General features: G+C 38.7%; 1 protein-coding gene across 10 annotated transcripts in view; it reads left to right on the top strand.

Annotated features, from left to right (window-relative positions):
* TEX11 (testis expressed 11) overlaps positions 1 to 17,604 on the top strand; it is a 34,019-nt gene extending 16,415 nt beyond the window's left edge. For 4 of the 10 annotated variants that reach the window (XM_075106875.1, XM_075106873.1, XM_075106878.1 and 1 more), the window contains 15 exons: positions 1,019 to 1,156; positions 1,838 to 1,940; positions 3,026 to 3,150; positions 3,859 to 3,944; positions 4,550 to 4,603; positions 5,307 to 5,347; positions 6,601 to 6,687; positions 8,306 to 8,376; positions 8,935 to 9,051; positions 9,936 to 10,008; positions 11,480 to 11,629; positions 12,688 to 12,796; positions 13,772 to 13,892; positions 15,631 to 15,795; positions 16,454 to 17,604. In XM_075106875.1, coding sequence (XP_074962976.1) covers positions 1,019 to 1,156; positions 1,838 to 1,940; positions 3,026 to 3,150; positions 3,859 to 3,944; positions 4,550 to 4,603; positions 5,307 to 5,347; positions 6,601 to 6,687; positions 8,306 to 8,376; positions 8,935 to 9,051; positions 9,936 to 10,008; positions 11,480 to 11,629; positions 12,688 to 12,796; positions 13,772 to 13,892; positions 15,631 to 15,795; positions 16,454 to 16,528 — 1,515 coding nt within the window. In that variant the 3' untranslated portion in view covers positions 16,529 to 17,604. Of the gene's footprint in view, positions 1 to 1,018; positions 1,157 to 1,837; positions 1,941 to 3,025; positions 3,151 to 3,858; positions 3,945 to 4,549; positions 4,604 to 5,306; positions 5,348 to 6,600; positions 6,688 to 8,305; positions 8,377 to 8,934; positions 9,052 to 9,935; positions 10,009 to 11,479; positions 11,630 to 12,687; positions 12,797 to 13,771; positions 14,539 to 15,630; positions 15,796 to 16,453 lie in introns of those variants that run through there. The other 6 variants (XR_012662731.1, XM_075106874.1, XR_012662733.1 and 3 more) reach the window with 6 other exon arrangements.
* The last annotated feature ends 1,979 nt before the right edge of the window (positions 17,605 to 19,583 follow it).

The following is a 19,583-nucleotide window of genomic DNA, read 5'->3' as shown; positions in this document are numbered from 1 at the left end:
TGTTCCAGTTGGCACTAGTTTTATTTTCATCCAGCTGGGCGCTGTTTTCCATTACAGCATCAAGTTTCAGGTAGCCTCACCTCAAGGTTTGTACATGGGAACAGTTATGGCCAGAACTGATCAGCCAAGGAACCTGTGCAGCCCATCATTCTGGTTCTGTCCTGGGCAGGGTACAAGAAACTGAAAATATTATTTACACTGAGCTGTTTATTTTACAGTATCTACCCTCTGATGGTCAGTTGTTGCTTTAAGGAACATGAAGTGTTATCATTTATACAGTGATTTTAGCCTGTACGAAGTAGCTTTGGATGCTTACATTGCATCTTAGTTCATATACATTTGTACTGTGAGCATATATAAGTTCTGTTATTCAAAACCAAGTACCTTCTTATTCTTTCAGTATTTGCAGAAGATGAGCTCATGTTCTATGCTTGTTTCTTGAATATATAAAGAAAAACACGTGCCATTTTACTACATCTCATCTGTGTAGTCAAGAAGGAATTTTGCTAATGACACAGCTTCCTTCCTCCTCATTTTAAAATAAATTCTGTGTCAGAATTGGAACTATAGTTGGGAATACCATCTTCAGCATAGTACAGTTTATGTTCTAAATGGGATAAACACTTTTGTCTTTTTCTCTTAGTTTCAGTTGCTTTATAATATGAAGAGAGAGGTTTTTTGAAATAGTATTTCTGTTTTGTATTTAGTCATAAGAATGTCCTTTCTGGGTCAGACGAAAGACAGACCTAGTCCAGTGTCCCGTCTTTGATAATGGTTGTAAGAATAAGGGAACAGTAGGAATAGGCAAAGTGTCAATTCTCCTAATGAGTTTTACCTGCATTGGGGGACCAATGATCGCTCTTTTGGGGGAAAGGTTACACTAGAATGTACTTGATTATCTAAATCTTTCCATTTCCTGTGACTTTTTTTTTTTAAGTTTGGGAAAACATAGGCAGTTTAATCACCCAAATAAAGGTGTGTTTGTTTTTTGGTTTGTCTATTTTTTTTTAATTCCTAGGCAAAAAACTATTCTGAGGCTCTTCACTGGTATAATTATTCTGTCAGCTTCTACACACCTGGGCAGATAGATCAGAACTTGGCTAAGCTGCAGAGGAACATGGCTTCTTGCTATCTTCACCTGAAGGAAGTTGACAAGGTATATATAATATATATACACACCTATTTATTTATTTGCATTGTTTTTATTTTTGTAGCTATGTCATTGGGAATTAATTGACATCTTTGTCACTGTACCTCTTTGCTTTGAGAGAGGGAACTGTCTTTGCCTACCTTGCATCATCTGACAGAGAGATGTTATTCATCATCTTAGCTGCTATGGGGCCTCTTGTATCACCTATCATTCTAATGGGAGACGCAGTCCATGAGTTGTGTGACCATGCGTCAGTATATCGGGTTTCTCGTCAGATTAGAGGTCCTTCTCTCTTGAAGACAGGTGGCAGACAGATGTTAGCCCTCACCTCTGCAGAGAAGTGTGCCTGCTTTACCTATGCCTTCTGGTTTGGGGTGTTAAACTTCACAGTTCAAAGTGGCAGAAAGGATTTTAATTTTTCAGCGTTCTCAGGGCTTCTTTTGCTTTCTGTAGCTCTAAATTTTGAGGAATTGTTTTTTCCATCAGTCTGGTTATTGTCAGCCTTTGGTGCCATCTTTTGCTCTCATTGCTTTTCTTACCAAACCAAACTTCTTGACTAATTATGCAAATATCAACAATGTAATCACTAGCATTTTATGTATCTTTTTAGCTCTCTGCTATTGCAAATTTTATTACTGATTTCAAGGTGTCATTGTACTGATTTCCTTTAATCTCTTGTATGAATAGGCTAAAGAGGCAGTTAAAGAAGCAGAGAGGTGTGATCCAAACAGCATCTTCACTAAATTCAGTGTCTATAAGATTGCAGTGATGGAGAAAGATACTGATAAAGGTAGAACTTGAAAGATAAAGGATCCACTACCAGGAGCAGAAGTACCAAATATATTAGAAAATACTAAGCAGATTTGGACTGCTCTTCCTGAGAAAGACACAATACAGAAGGGTCTATAAAGTCATTGAAACTGTCAGGCTGGAGATTTAAACTGTCAGTGTGGGATGCTTTTTGCACACAATATATAAGATGTGGAGTCCATTGCCATATCTGATATAGTCTGGATGAAGCCTCTGGCTTCTCATGGGCAGAAGCTATTGCAGCATCCCAGGGTGAGAATCGTTGTATACCTACTGTTTCTAATATTCTTTTGTATGCATACACAATATAAAAAAAAGGATACTGAGCTAAATTAACCTTAACAGAAGCATTATTGCTGCTCTTAATTTCTCTGGACAAGTAGAGCCTGAAGTTACCAGAAAGTACGTGAATTCCTGAGATGACTTACAGAATGACATATCTCTGTAGTCTCTTTCTTCTTTATAATCAGTTCTGCCATTTCATATTTTCATGAGAATCTTAGCTCAAGTAATGAAAATTGAGAAATACAGTCTATACTTACTTAGAATAGAGTAACATGCAGAGCTGCTTTTTCAATGAGTTCCATGCCAATTAATTGTTCTCTATACATCTTTTTAATGACAGCATAATTTGTTCACATGTTACAGAGTGGGAACCACAGCACAGTGTGAACATAAAAGCAGTAGCACCCTTAGCGTAAGCCAAGATGTGGGAGCTTGGAATCACGCCCAGACAATGTATTAGAGAAAGTCGTCTGTCTTCGGTGACAAACAGTTATTTAGTAGAACAAAATTAAGGATGTGAGATAGAGTTTAATTTGTATGGCATCCTTGTTTCCTTAGATTAGTAGCTTGGAAAGCCTTTTGGCACCTCTCTAGGAAGAAATGCATAATTGTGGAGAAGTGCTGGTGTATGGGCAGGTTTTCTTGTCTTGGTTTTTCATATTAAAAAAAAAATTATAGTCTTTAATAAGTTGTTTCTAAAGCCTCATTAAAACAGCATTACTTTCCACCTTCCAGTTCCTTCTGTGAAATAAATTTATTTTTCCCCTATGTATATTTCAGCTGTTGAAGCAGTTATTGAAATGGGGAAGCTAGCACAAAAGCCATCGCAACATGAAGACAAGCTGAGAGTGGATGAAGATACGGACACTAACCTCCTGAGTTTAGCTGCCCAAATTGCTTTAGAGGTAGAGCAGATAATGTCTTTACTTTGCTTTATTGATATAAGTAGGACAGTTGTAACCTCTGTAACCTGGCCTACTTTTAATATTTCTATACATTTCATGCATTTCTAAGTATTTCATACTTCTGTGACCAAGGTCTCACTCAAATGCGTTGTGTAATGCAAAGTAGAAATTGATTTCACATATTGTATTTTTTTTAGTATTTCTTCAGAAGAATAAAGGATTCTGAGTTACAAATGTTGGTATCTGGAAATGACATGGTGTATTTCTGTACAATTCTCCTTAGCAAAATGTTATGTCTTTTTCTGCTTCTGGGATTTGATCTTTGACATGCTAGGGGGAACCTGTGTACAAAACACACGTAGGTCAACGATGAAGGACTGAAAAGTCATTTGACCTTCCTGTTTGCCTCTTGGTTGGTGACTTGAGTGATGTCTGAACTGGCAGATTACATTGGCATAATTAGAAGAGGCTTTTAGGGCTTTGTTCATGGCACTGTAATGCATTAAAGCTTTGTCAACCTGTTCTGATCCTGTTCTTGCCATAGGCTCTTCGTGCAGAGTCCTTTGTTCTTTTTCCTGCTAGTAGACTGCATGGATTTTTGGAATATGCTGTTGCTTTGGGTTGGTGGTTTGTTGGTTTTTTTTTTTTTTTTTTGGTGGTAACTGAGGTAGTGCAGTTTATACAAAACATGTTTTAATTTTTTTTCAGAATAAACAACAAGTTGTGGCTATCAAAGCTTTGGAGTATTTGTCCAAACATTTACAAGACTGCCGACAATTATTTGCAGCTTTAAAGTAAGAATTCAATATATTTCAAGGAAGGAGAATTTTTTCTGGTTTCCTTTTCAAAAAGAATTTATTATATTGAGGAAGGTGTAAAACAGAGTAGGTGAAAGATTAGTTAGCAGTCTTTTTGGTCCTGCAGATGTCCTGAACTCTTGATATCTACAGATAGTATTAGTTGCTCTGAATTTTGTGATTACATTATGATTTGAACAGATGACCAACAGTGACTCTAATGAGACTGAAACAAAATATTTGGTGCAAATACCAGTTCGTATCCTCTGAAGCAGTATCTTCTCACTGAAATATTCCATCATGTTTATCAAAACAGATATTGTGAGACAGATGTATCTATTCCAATATTTGCTTAAAGTCATTGTTAAAGTTCACTTATTTTACTTACTATTACATGATTTAACAAAGTGATATACAAAATAAGGCAATATGGTGGGGAATAGTATAATCTTATTCTCAGTGTGACACTTTGAATTCTTCTGTGAGTTCCATGGGCTGATAGCATAAGGAAGAAAAGTGGGATCCTTTCTGGAAAATTAGGACAAAGTACACATTGGAAAAAAGTGTCATGTTTTTTCATTGCGTGTTTTTCTCATATTTAGATGTTTGGTTCGACTTACGTTGTCAAAGGTCATGGCAGAAAATGAAGAGAAAAGGTGAGTCCATTTGCAAAATAATTTTTTCTTGTGGTGGAGCTGTTGTGCAAATTGTGTAATATTTTCTTGCTGGGCTTATTTTCTTGCAGAGTAACCAAGAGATCAGCTTTTATGCTAGTAAGATGTCTGCCTAATGACATCACATAGGAACATCTTTTCTACTTGTATAACGTTTCATTTAAAGATTTGCTCTTTGCCTTCCTCTTTTGTTAATGCGTAAGACTGTCAAGTATTTCAGATCGGGGATGTGAGCTAAGCAACCTCTTTAACTTTGACGCTAGGATGTGGTAGCTTTCAGAAGTTCTGAGAACTTCAGAGTGGGACCTCCCTTGCTGAAGACTAGCCACTTCACAAATGGTGTGTTGGCATAGCAGAACTGTACTGCTGGATTTTGACTGTCAAGGAAACAGCATAGTGTCAGTGGAGTTTGAAGTTTAACCTACAGCCCCAACATATGAGAAAATCTCCCACTGCACTTCTACAACAACCTTCACTGCTGCAGATCAATAAAACTTTTTGCAGGCTTTCAGTACTCTTTCTGCATCTTCAAATGCTAGAAGTTTCTAATGCCTGAGATGTTTGCAAGGGGAAGAATGATTATATACATAATTACAGAGATGATGTATTCCAATATAAATAATGTGTTCTATTGTAAGAAAGCAAATTAAACACTTTCTAAAACTTAATTTTTCCTCCATTCTAGAGATGAAGATATCAACTCAATGCTAACTTACTTAACCTTGGGTATGCTGTTGTTTTATTTACTTTTTATGTAGTTCATCCATCTGTGAACATTTTATTATATGATTAAGCCCATATCAACCAAATGTTTAGACTCCTTATTTCAGTCTGGGTTCCCAACTTCCCACTGAAACCAATGAAAATTAAAACTGGAGATTCAACACTGTTGTGAAGTGGATCTCAGTGCTACAGGTTTTTGCTACAAAAGCTTGCAGATTAGTGTTGGAAAAACTGTTTCTAGTAAAGTCTGTACTTGGGAGTGTCTCCTAGACAAAGGGGCAGTTTCTTCTAGGCAGTTTCCCTTTAATCCTTCATGAGGCCAGGCATGCAAACAACAGATATTTGGGTACAAGCCACAGTCTGGGTGGCCTCAAGTGACAGTCTCCTGCTCTGACTGCATTGGCAGGAACAAAGTTAGTATCTTTAGTAACAGGACTGCAACAAAAGGAAGAAGTTTGGTTTTGTAAACTGAATTAACAGCATAACCACCTACTGGCATTAATTAAATTACAATAGTGGTCTTTGTTGTTGTAGCTGTTTAAAAGGTAGCATTTTTAAAATTAAGTTAATGTTATTTTTTTTGCCCTGGATGGCTTAGAAGACTGTAAGGAGTAACAGCAAATTGCTGAAAGACGGAAGAGGCTTGTCAAAATTGGTTCTCACTTTTAGGTTGTGCTGTCCTTTGGAAAAGAGTTGTCTTTTTTTGCATTGGAAAGGGGACAGGAGTTCTACAGAGGACTTTCCTCCATCTGAAGAAATACTTATTTTCACTAAATCGTTTTTTACCCGTCTGTTCCTACCTTGGACAAGAAAGTTAATGGGATTGTAGAACTTTTTCTACACTAGCCATTCTTACTGCAACTAGGAGATTAGAATGAAGACTAGAATGAAATTAATTAAAGTTTCCTTGAAAGGCCTCAAACCTGTTACTAAATTTTAAAACTCTCAACTTTTCGTGAATGTAAGCAAAACTGCTCTGCATTAGACTTCAGTGTCAATAAATTTGAAGAGGCAGTACTTGTTGGCAGCCTTATATATCTTATCTAAAATGCTGTTTGAAGCAGCTTTTGATGTTTTTTATAAGCCTCTCTGGACAAGCATATTAAATTTAAGTTGTGAGAATAACTCTTCATCAGGAATTATATGGGAGTTTTGGAAACCTCTGTTTTGTAGTGTAGTATAATTATTAGACTTGGGAATGTTTTTATTCTGCTCAGAAAGTTTTACTTATGTATTGAACAACACATTTTCTGCAGCTCACAAGAGACTTGCTGAGTCTTTCACAGATGAGAAATTTACAGGGGACGTGAGGATCCTTGAAGCTCACTGGTTTAGAAAAGTTGGTAGGTTGCACTCTCATAATCTAAACTGAAACCCTTCTACCTCCCCTTAGCCAGACCTTAAGGAAGAAAGAACTGTTTAAAGATGGTAGTAGATTTATAAAACTTGTCACCTTTGGCAGTAGCTGTCTTAACTAGTCTTAAAGTTCTCCTACTGCATTTTCTGTCTTCTGAGACTATCTGATATCACTCATCAAGAGAAATACTCACACATGGTCTGTTTGACTGATGGGATAGCTGATATGTTATTCCCTTCACCACAGGAATTGATGTATGTGTCCATGATACAACTCTTCAGAGTTCTCCATTTTTCTCTTAGTTAGCCCTTCACTACCAAGACTGTGTTACAGAAGTAAAATTTAAGATCAGGCAAATGGAAGGAATAACGGTGTTCTCCAGTGTCTGAAAAACAGTGCTGCTAAGAGCAATTAAAAAGCCTTCCTGCCAATCCTGAGTATGCATCGTATTCTGTAGGCAAAATATGAATTAGGAAGTCCAGGCGGGTGTACTGGTGTGACTGGCACAGGATGAGCTACCTCTGCCACCCAGATACACTGTCTTCCTTAGTCCCCTAAATCATCAGCCCTGGAGTTTGCCTTGAACTACAGTATAAGAAATCTAAACAGCAAACATTATCATAAAGTGTTTCATAGTGGGAAATACAGCTCCCATGGAGCTGTCCTAAGCACTGTCTGTAACATGTCTCTGGACCCTCATTTAGTAGTCTTTGTTACACTGTTTTGGTAAAGGAGTCAGTGCATTTGCTGTCTATAAATAAAAATATAAGCGTAGGATAAGGGGTTGAAGCAATTTTTCAGATTCTTGCTTCTGCTGGAGCGTACAGGAGAGAAAATAGTTGAAATCAGTAACAAAACATCTGCCGTGATGAGCTTTTGCACACATCCTTACAATGTAGCTAAGCTCCAATAAAGAGTAGCAAAGGAGGGAGAGAAGCGGCAGAGGTCAAATATAGGAACATGAATGTGAATGGAATCTGTGGTGACAATGACCTTTCCAAGGCAGCATTCTCACTCACAGAACAAACAATTCAGAGACTACAAAAACGTGTCCTAGGGAATAAATTAACATGAAAGTTAGAATCTGTGAAAGTCACTGTAGAATCTAAACATTTAATTGGGTCATAGTCTCATACATAAATCATTTGATTGTCTTTAGATGGCTCATCCATTTACTAATTGGAATTGTGTGTTTAATTGCCACGTACTTGATCCTGCTGCAGTAAAATGGAGAATGTTTCAAATGTGTTTTTTTCCCTTTTTTTTTTAATTTGTCTAGGGAATATTGTTCAACACTTTTATTCAGATACTAGTTTTGTTTACTAACATAAGAAGATGCTTCTTCTAATTCATGGTCTTGTGAATAGGGCATGTGGTAGAATGGATACTTGGTTATAATGAAATTAAGACAAAATTTGAAAACATGGATAAGCTATTTTAACAAATCACTAATAACTATTTCTTGCTCTTGTTAAATGAGCTGTTGATATTTTGATGAAGAAATTGAATTGTAGAATGTGAACTGCCTGTTACTAGAGTTTAGATGGGTGTAGCTGTAATGTTGAAGATTTTTATTTAGTCTCCATTTTTTATGTCTTTGTTAGCTTGGAACTTAGCTGTACAATTCAGGGGCTGCCCTGAAAAGATGAGGGATTTTTTTCTACTGTCTTTCAAGGTATGTACTCTTGCTAATAGTATCCCCGATTGAGGAATATTGACATCTCTCTAGTTCTGTTAGAAGTTACATGTATGTATCTGGTATCTCCTTGGAGATACACTTGTATGCTCTGAAGATGGAGCACTTTTGTCAGAAGGAGATTGACTTGTAATATGTAAGCATTATTGTCGTACCTTACATTCTGTTGCTTAAAAATGTCATAAGGAACTTAGACTTCAATGAGAACTTTCTTAAATAAATGGATTGTGATGTTTGGAAACTGTATAATTAGTAAAATATGTTAAGTACCTGAGTCCTAATCTCCGTACAGAACTTCTACCAACACTGTCAGTTTTGAATGTGTTTGTAGAGAGGGGACTCCAACACTGCTTTACACTTTATATTTAAATAATCTTCTTGTGTAATTGTACAAGTAAAATTGCAATATGAATATATACTATTCATGACTGATTACTAAAAGTGTCATAAGGGAGACTCAGCAGTCATCATCCGTCCATTAGCAAGTTGCTTTATATGGGCAGAATTCTCATCATGTTTTCCTATTTTTGGTGTCAGTTGTCCCAGTTTTGTCCTTCTGACAAAGCTATTCTAATGGCTCAGAAGACATGCCTGTTAATGGCAGCTGCAGTTGATCTGGAAATGGGGAGACAACAAGTAACACCTTCTGAACAGGTAGGGCATGACTCTATTAACTGATTCTGTATGTATCAGTGTACCATTTTTTTCTTTTGATTTTGAAGTCTTAGTTGTTTCTCTCAGAACAGGATATTGACAATGTAAGCATGGGAATCTTTCATAGTTAATTAGAATGAATGTGCCTAGTGCTTTCCAGGCAATTGTAAACATTGGATTTATCTAAATTAGTTCTGTTGACTTCAGTGGATTTGAACAGATTTATATCAGCAAAGGGTCATGGCAGTACCTTCTCTTAGAGGAATTTCAGTCAACCTTATATATTATGTAAGGAGTCTGCTGCTAAACATTGGTTGCTCAGGCAGATAATTACTGCATATTTAGGATTATGCCGCTGCTGAAAGTAGTTACCAGTATGGTTGTGATAAAGCTCACAAGCTTTTTGGGTTTTTTTGCATACATCTGTTTTTTTTGGGGGTACTGTACTTACTGTGGTAAGAAGATTAAGGAAAATGTACAGTGGTTATGAAGGAAGTATGGAAGTCTGCTGTGCAGTGATTGTTGTAGAAAATTACTTTCACGGAGAGCAATGCACAGTGATTTGTGCTGTCGTGTTTAGTGGTTTGTCAGTCTCAGTAACACTATTTTTTGCTTGGGAGCTAAAATAAATTATGTCCCATAGGTTCTTTCTGGACCAAAGGAACATTCAGTGTGAAGAGGCTTTGTCTGAGATGTGGAGGTCTTTGAAAAAGAGAGAAACTCCCCTCCCCCGCCCCCCAGTAATTGGTGTAGATGATGTACTAATTAGGCTGATTCTTAATTTCTTTTACAGTTAGGTGTAAAGATCCTCTTATTTGGGACACGTATATTCCTTTCACTTTTGAAACTATGACAAAAATAACTTCTTAAATTTTGTAAAATAGACAGAGCTTTTGACTCAGGCCCTTCAACATCTCCAGGCATGCAAAGAGATATGGAAAGTTCTGAAATTAACAGGTAAGCTATAAAGTGTGTCTGTTCAGTACATGTAACTCTTCGACTTAGTCACTGTATTAATGAAAAATACAGGGCATATGGAATTGCTGACTCAGCTGAAGAGTGTTGAAGCAGATATATGGCGTTATGATAAAAGAACTGGCAAAGCCAACTACTGTGTTTTTTATGTCATTGCAGGCTTTTTATTGTATAGGTGCTGTGAAGTATGGAACAATCTTTCAAAGTGAAGCTGGGTTGACTTTCTGTCTTAAATGTTAGGAAACCAAGCTTTTTGCTTGAGTGGAGTTGTTCTTGTACTGTTTTAACAGTTTTACTAGCCCCCTCCCATATAAGGCATTCCAGAATGCGGAAAGACCTGTTATCATACTTTGAAGCGCCAAAACCCATCCTCTGTTCCCTGACTATTCCATGCCAATTTAGATCAGATATTACTGGAGACTGGTGTGCTTTCCGCTGACAGCTGTGATGCTGAGGATGACTAGAGGATGTATGCTTTACTTTTTTGGTAGTATATTGGTAGAAAAAATCCATTAGGCATTCCTTTTTTGGCCTGTGGTCTGGTTTCTTTTCAGTTATAGGTTTGGGACACTGTGCAGTTTTCATTGTAAGATACATTAGTATTTAAGTTTTGTCAAGAAATCTACTTGCTGGTTTTTCTTCCACTTAACAATTCAGAATGAAAGGTTCATTATATGGCCTGTATCTGGGATTCTCTTTGTCCTTTTGCACTGAAGACAAGATAACTCAGGAAGACTTCTTCCCTTTTAATTTCCATCCTTTAAATCCCATGGGGCTGATCATCTCAGCACAGGGACATACTGATATTTCTCCTGCAGAGGTCTGTGTAATGGTAGCCTGGTGCTTCCTTCATTTCTTCCCTAGACCTCAACCAATGTGTGGACAATTCTGTTGCCCCGGAAGAAGCTCAGAGTGTCTTTTAGATGTAAAAACAAAGGTCTTTGTGGTAGTTCAGTATAGGATTGTTTGGCATTTCTGTCAGGTTTACACCTTCATAGCAGTTCTGTTGTTCTCCCACGCTTTTTCTGTGTTTAAGGATTTCCTGAGGGCTTTTCTACCAGAAAGGGGACAAGTCCTATAGAAAAATTTGAAGCAGATGATAACTTCTTTCATAAGCTGACCTCCTGAGCTGGTGGCTTTCTGTTATTTCTTTTACCTGTCTGTGAAAATGGCTTCCCTAGTAACTATTACCTTGCCTTGGAAGGTTGCATGAATTCAGCCAATTACAGGCGGGTTTTTTTTTGCCGGGGAGACATGGTGGTTGGTGGTGTTCTTCTTTGCACATGTGAGGTTTCTGGCCAAGACTGCTTCAGAGTTCCACTTGCTCTACTGTTATATCTGAGTACCTTAATGGTTTTCTTGCCTGTTGGAAGCAAAATTTATACCTTATGGTACACCATGTGGCTTTAAGAAAATGAATCATTACATACAGGCAATTCTGTCTCTTCTGTAGGAGATTTTGCTAAAGACCCAACAGACACATTGTTGCTGCTTTACGAATTTGAAGCAAGATCCAAACTGAATGATCCAACACTCCACAACCTTATGGAGTCAGTATGGGAGCAGCCACAAATAGAGGTCAAGACGCTAGAAATCATTGCATGTAAGGACTGCATTTGTACTATCACAGTCATGAATCAAGTCATGACAAACAGCTTTTGTTGCTCTTTCCTGTTCATTTGGGGTGACCAGGATTAATATGTATTGTACAGCATGCGGAAAATGGGTCTAACCGTGTATTTTTGTGTCCTGAAGCAAAGATGCTTAATATCTCATCAACATTAGATCTGTATTTTGAAATACTGTATTACGTGAATGATGAGTCAGAAATTTGTGACATCCTTCCACTTCTAGACCCTGAGACATTTATATAGGTTGTGAGTCTGGAAAAGGTTATTCAGATAAACTTTTGCAAACTCCAAACTGGCAAAGGCCAGAGAATGACCCCATGCCCCAACACAGAAGTTTTAGGATGTGGACTTCAATAGATATGCAGTTTCAACCTAAAGTTAGTGTAGTTCATTTGTAAATAGATCTCTATACTGTACCATACTTCTGTATGATACATCATGTACATATCATACAGTATGTATGATCTGTACATCACAAAACTCTAATCACGCCTCCTTGAGAATCTAGAGTAGGATCCAAGGAAGGTGAGTAAAATTTAATGCTACCAGATCTTGCAGATCTTGGGAGGGAATTCTGTAGGATTCTGTAAACACCTACTTACCTCCCTTGTCTTGAGGGAGTGTACACCTGGGCTTGAAAACCCAACACTGACATCTGGCTACTGCCTCATTTTTCCATACAAATTTTCATGTTCATGGAGACAAACAAAACAATAGTCCTCAATTTAGACACCCCTCAACCCCCTGCCCACAATATTTTTAGGTTACTGCACCAGGAGTAAACAGCAGTGAGAGTACTTGTAAGTTGTGAAATCTTCTGTGCTTCTGCCTTGTAGTTCTTGTTGATGATGTGCACAGTAAGAAAGCAGTAGAGAAGCACTAGCCTGTAATCAGCCTAGGCATTAAGCAAATCTCAGTTGTTTATCACAAGGGATCTGGCCACATGCAGTAGTTTATTTTAGTGATCAATGAGATTAAAGTCTGACTGCAGTAATTTCTTTCTTTTTCTCTATTTTCTTTTGCTTTTAAGCACTAGCAATGGAATCTCCAGCTCGGTATCCTGTACTGTGTAAGAAAGCTCTCAAGAGTGCACTAAACCTTCACAGAAAGGAGACTGTCATTGATACTGTGAAATTTAGGTTAGTGTTATCACATAGCTTTGCCATGAGCCTGTGACTGGAAATGCTAACAGGGAATAAAGCCTGCAATGTAAAAACAATGGATTTTAGCTTATGCACAAGGTTCCACTTCCTGCTGGCCAAGCAATGTACCTCTCAAGTATGACTGTCTAATAGATGTGTTAATTCCGATTTGTTTACTGGGCATATTTTCTGAAACAGCTCTATTTCCAATAAATGAATCTGTTGAGGAAGGAGGATGAAAATTGGATCCAGAAGCGGTCTCTGGCTGTTTCTTGTGAGGAAGGTGTTTATTTCAAATGTTACCCTGCAGTAGTGAAGTAGGCATTTCAAAAACAATGAAGTGAAAAGAAATTCAGGGCTGAGAAGAAAGCCATGAGTTCTAAGTTAGTGATATGATGCCATAGTACGTATGTGATTTATTGTGCTGGGTAACTGGATCTCTAACAGCTGTACCTTAAGGAATCTAAAAAACAACCTGGTGTGTCCTTCTGTCTCACTTGTATCCCATAAAATATTTTTTCCCTCCTTTCTGAGTTCCTTGCAGTAACCACTGGACAAAAGCAGCTGTTAATATTGCCTGTCTCACTTCACACGGAGAAATACAGACCTGGTTTCAGAAACCACGTATTTGTCACTGATTTTCTGAGGATGCTAACTGCTTAGTTCTTGCTGTCATGTGTAGCACCCTAGAAAATGTTATGTCTTTCCTTCTGTGTTACTTTAGAGCCCAGCAACAAAAATAATGAAGTACATGCTGCTCTTGCTCTCTTTTTGTGTAGTTTATATGAATGAGATCTGATACTTGGAAAATGGATATTTCTGTTGTAAGACTCTGAGTGTCATAAGCACCAAGGTGAATCTCTCTGTCTGACAATCATAGAGGCATAAGTTAGTGTGCTGCTGATACTAAAGAGTAGCTGTTTGTGCACATGGTATTTAATGTTTCCTCTTTTGCTCTGTTTCATTTCTCAGCAAATGTATACATAGTTTGATTAATCTTTCTTTGCCAACTGGATTAACAGACTTGGGTGCCTCTGTACTGCAGGAGGTGTGGGACTACTTTGAAGATGCTCTGAGCGTAGTCAGCAGCACAGTAAGTTGAACAGGAAAACAAGAGACTGGGAGATGATCCTGAGCACATTTAAAAAAAATTCTCATCAGACTGAGAGTAATTAGTGGACTGAACATTATATAGTGTTGTATGTGGAGCAGCTAAGAGTTCTTCAGTTAGAGATACACTGAAAATACGTCAAAAGAAAAGCCTATTGGATATTTAACACTGAATTATGAAATTCCCTGGGCTTTTTTAGAGACACTTAAGGTGAAATTTTTAGTGCCTATTTTAGAAACATTTTGAGCTAGAACATCCATCTTTCCTCCTCTTGCTTTCTACGTTCTTACGCTGAATATGTTTTTTTTAAATGCAGATTACTTTTCCAGATCAGTTTAAAGCGGGCTAAAATTTGGATACCGGTCTTTCTTTTTTCTCAGCTCTGTTTTGTTAAATGCATTTAGGAACTTATATGTTACTATTTTTTCCAAATGACCTTGAACTAGATTCTTGTGCTCTCAGTACTTGTGGTACCACGTGTCTTGTTTCTGTGAGGACAGGTATATGGAGAGTAAAATCTTTCTTTCACTTAGCATTTCTGCTGCTCCTTTCAGGCCTGAAGCATAATGCTGTACAGTGAAGGCAGTTGTACTGACGAAGTCAGACATTTCTACTTAGAATTTCATAGGTAAAAATCAGTTAAGGAGTATTCTTGTTTAGGACTAATGAAACCAATACTATGTTTCATAGCTTCATTCCATTGCATGGCTGTTTCTTTAGTCAGGTTTGAATGTCTCTGTTATAAAAGTGGCATAAAGATATGCTGTTACTGACTTCCCAAAAAAAGAATGTGTCCACATTTGTGCCTGCTTATCACTGAAGTTCTCATTATAACTTCAATAATGTTCTTGTTGAGGGATACAAATTAAATGTTGGTGTGGACTGATACTCATAACAGCAAAGTTTCACAGTACTAGAAGGCGACCTTTTGCGGTCTTGCTCATGGCAGCAGGTACTAATGGTACCACGCTAAGAGAATGTCACTGGCACAGCACATCAGTACATTATCAGTTGGAAAGCCTGGCACACCACTCATGATTTATACCTCCTGTTCCAAAATGGATGCTGCAGTTCAGAAATTTACTCTGAGCCCTCTTAGGATGAGAAGTATCTATCGAAATGGGGAAAATAAGTCCTTCCAGCCTCCCCTTAAAGATTGGCATGGCAAATAAGTAATTGCTTGTCCTTCCCTTCCCCAACTGAATCAGTTCCCCACCACATTCAAAGTACTGTTGGGTACTCTGGCTTCTCTTCTGCAGTTGTAAGGGCACTTTCACTCTGGCAAGCCATTGCCACAGTGCACAGAGAAATTCTGAAGACTGCTGCTTCTGATCTGTAGTGAGCAACTATGTCCTGCTGTCCAGTACTGTTTGGATAAACTGGAAATTACTGTGGCAGCAAGTGCGGCCTGTCTGCAGATAGGCTGTTGGAAAGCATGCTTCCATTCTAGCATCATTCCCAGCCTCAGAGAATTGTATTTTCTGACCTAACTTGGTAATTGCAACATGACTACCCATGTTGGAAACAAGCTGTTTGACAGTAGTGCAGATGAACTGTGAAGTAGAGGATGGCTCCGAAGGAATTGTCCTTTGCTTAGGAGAAAAAAAAACCAACCTGTTCTCCCACTCTAAAACTAAACTCTAATGCACGCTTGACTTCTCAGGTTTAAAGCGAAGAGTCTGTTTTCTGATGAGCTGCTGCTTCTTGTTTGCTACTCCAGGATGCTTACCCGGAGATGGAGATCCTCTGGTTGATGACAAGAGCCTGGAATACAGGAATATTTCAGTATACTGTTGGTAAATACAAGGAAGCTGAGCAGTGGTGTGGATTAGGAATGCGTTTCCTCAATCACTTAGGATCTCTGAAGAAAAGCTATGAAGGGCATGTAAGTGTAAGCAGATGGATTTGAGGATGTGGGATTGGATGTCTCGCCTGAATTTGTGATTCAAATATGGATCTGGGTGAAGAAACCACTACAGAGGATCTTTAAAGTTTCAGGAGAAGCGTGGTACCTAAATATTTTGGGGTAGCTTGATGCTAATTTTTTCAAAGTGAGGCCAGAGAAGTTTTGATAGACAATAGAAAGAGTAATGTAGTGTCCTTTTACTGGAAGGATTGTGTAAATGGCTGACTGGAAATCAACTTCTGACTCTTTGTGGCCATGGGGCAACTTTTATACCATTTTAAGTACATCAGTTAAGACAATGAGAATTGAGATCACTCCCTTCCAACCTCAACCGTTCTGTGATTCTGTGAATTGGTTTATTCAGTGAGGTAATACTCAGCTATAAACTATGCTTTAAGTCAGTATAAATAAACCCACCTTTCTTAGGTTGCACTGATATAACTATTTTTTTCTTAAATATCTGTATTTAGATCTGTGCCAAAATCTTTACATCAATCTGAAATTTTAGATTTAGAAGCTGATGGTGGTCTCCCACCTATTCACTTGCTTCTGTTCCTTGTCACTTTGTTGTATTATCTAGTTGAATGATATAACTTTATCCATCCTTGTTGACAACTGTGGTGCTTACATTCTCCAGATGATCGGTCTTTATAGTGAGGTTCTGGACAAACTGGACAGAGCAAAAGGGTTTCTTCCAAATGAAGAAGAATAATGGCAGCCGCAAGTGCAAAAAAGGAGGACAGCAGTCTGCTGGGAATATTCTCCTGAATGAAAGAGGCCGTTAGCTCTGCGAAGGCTTGGGGTCATGGGAGCAGTGGAAAAGAAACCAGGATCCCCTTGGAAAATAAATTACATACTTTTTAGGAAGTGTATATTGAATAAGCATAATTGTTTTCCTCTAGGGAATAATTTTCGTTCTCTGGAGCTATATAACAGAAATAAATACTTAACTTTTTCATTAGATCTGCCTGCTGTTGTATAATAGGTTGGTTTAAATACCTGATTTTAGTAGTAAGTGGCAGTGAGAACAATAAAAGTATTCCAAGACCAGGCATCTCCTGGTCATAGCTTCCATAAATATTTATCAGATTGTTTAGTTTTCAGTCCATTTCAGTATGGACAAGAATTCAGAGCTGTTTGGCAGTTTTGCAATTTAGAATAAAAAAGAGCAGGTACTATTTAGCTGACAGAAAAAGCTAAAGCTTTGACTAGGTACTGCTGCTTATAGACTGCTGTGACTGATACATTCCTCCTGTTTGAATTAACTGAACTTTGGTCCAGGCAGATCTCAGCAAGTTGGCCTAATCAAAGTTAATCCTATGTGTGAGGCTATCAGTGAGAACTCAGCACCAAACCTAAAAAAATTGGTTTGACTGGAGACTGGGCTGATAAGTGGCCAAAACTGTGTTAACACAGCAGAAAATATGACTACAAATCAACCACTTCACAGTATAAATATCTGCAGCCATCAGGGTCCCTTGAGCTCTCCCTCCATAGCAGCTGGCTGCACAGCGGTGATCTCCCCGTGAGCAGGGATGTCTCTCAAGGTTACCCCTCGAGGCTGAGAGATCCCTTACCTGACACGAGACATTGACTGGGTGGTAAGTGACATTTGTTGCATGCATGTAACATTTAAGATGTGTATAGTAAGCTTCAGCGATAATCTTTGTATCCTGTACTAACTTTAAGTGTAGTAAATAGTACTGACTGCCACTCCATCTGTACTTATTAAATATCTTACGTACCTAAATTTACTGATTAGAACTCAATAAACTAACTACTAGTTCAGATCTGTCTGAGTGGTCTCTGACTCTTCTCCTGCGACAACTACTAACTGTAACATACCAGTCACAGTTCAGCATGAAATTGCCCCAAATCCACATCAAACACAGGCTGGTAAACGGATGGATCTCGCTGCAGCTGAATTGAAGATACATCTCCCACCTGAAATTCAGTGTGGAGAGGTGGAGTGCGGTTAAGAAATGTAATTATTTCTATAAAACTGTTGCTGTTTCGCGGGCCTGAGTATTGTCTTCTGTGCTGTAGCACAGATGTGCTCCATGACACCTCCTGGTGTCCTAACTCTGAGTAACAAATTGTGGTTGCTTTTTGTGTGTACCAGGCACCACTTGGCATCCTACGGCTGAAGCTAGAAACCAGCCCTTAGCATAGCTGCCACAACCTCATGTCTGTTGTGTGGCTGGATACAGGGTCATTTCCTGAAGACAGGTAACACGCAGGCACAGAAGCCCATGTGGCATTTACAGCAACATTAAGTAGGAGTATATTATATTAGATGCTTTGGATACTGCACAGGTTAGTATCAGCTTCTGGATAATAGTGTGAGGATGGGAATCCCTGAAGGAGTGAATGATATTGAAGGTGGCAGCCAGGGAAGTTTGTAGGATCTGGTGCCTGTGATAGCAAGATACTGGATGCTATAGCTGAGGCTGGTGCTGCCTGAGCTGCGTCCCTGCTAGAGAGTTTGTTGTGAAGTGTCTTGTTGCTCTTCAGGCTCAGCGAGATAGACCGATGTATTGGTAGGAACAGGAAGGTACCTTTGTGGAAATAGTCAAGCAGGATGCAAGCAAAAAATAATTACGTTCAGCTGGAGGTTATGTACATGTTCTTATTCCTGAGGTCTATCACAGGGCCTTTATTCTTCAGGCTGAGGTAGTCTAAGCAGTGGATGCCACCTCCACTGAACTTCAGTGATGTTCTGGTTATGGTACCCAGACAAATCACCCAGGCTGCCTGATGCAGATGGCTCCTGTGAGACACACATAGGAGGATGGATCTATCTAAATTCCCCACCTAGTGTGCTCAGTTCATCAGGTCTGATTCAGATATCTGTGAGCCACTGCTTTCAGCTCTTTGTCTGTTTAACTAAGGAACACCTTTGAACCCATAAGAATCCAGGCCTCGAATGCCACAGAAAATTCCTTTAGAGTCACAGTTTTGGAGATGTATGCTGCATCACACTAATGCAGGGACTGTAGATGATGCCATAGAGTCAAAGGCAGCCATTGCTGCCTGTAGTAGCTCCTTGGTGCCTGCCGGGACGCCTTTAATTATTGTTCTCGGTGCTGACTTGCACAAAGATACAAACAGGTAAAGGTGTCACACTATACCACCTGAGAAGGTCATGTTTGCCCAGTAAGTGTAGCAGGTAATTACATACAGCCACAGAAGGCAGCAAGTGTTAAATGTGTCTTTGCCTACAGCTAGAATTGTTTGAACTTTTTTTCCTTGGAGATGCTCCATTTAATTTCTTTTATGCTACAGACTTCACTAAGGAGTCCAGATCGGACCACTTACAGACTCTGCTGATAGTACTTAACACCTCTTCTCTGCACATTTCTGCACTGTAAGTTTTATTCCAGGCTTAGTATTTACCATAGGCTGTAAGTAGGGCAAGAATTCCTCTCCTTCAGACCTTGATTAGCTAGATTTCCAGGCACTATTCCCAATAGGTAGTTTGCATGCAATCACTCTTTGCAGGTATTTGTGCACTGCATTTACTAGTGTAGATGCAGGCTGGTCCAGTGTTTATTTTTACTAGGCTAAATGTTGTTCAGTAGCCCAGCTAGGATTACTGTGGGATAGAAAACTTTTAAAGCCAGCAACAGCTGACCTGGGAAAAAAAAAAACCACCCCAAAAGCCACCCCAAAACAACAAAAAACCAAAACCCAACCAAACCAAAAAACCCCACCCCCCAAAAAAAAACAGTGCTGCTCGTTCCTTCCCCAGTCTTCTCTCTTTATGG

This window comes from Phalacrocorax aristotelis, chromosome 11 (genome assembly GCF_949628215.1).
Source record: "Phalacrocorax aristotelis chromosome 11, bGulAri2.1, whole genome shotgun sequence".
NCBI lineage: Eukaryota > Metazoa > Chordata > Aves > Suliformes > Phalacrocoracidae > Phalacrocorax > Phalacrocorax aristotelis.
This window is presented reverse-complemented; position numbering and strand designations above follow the sequence as displayed.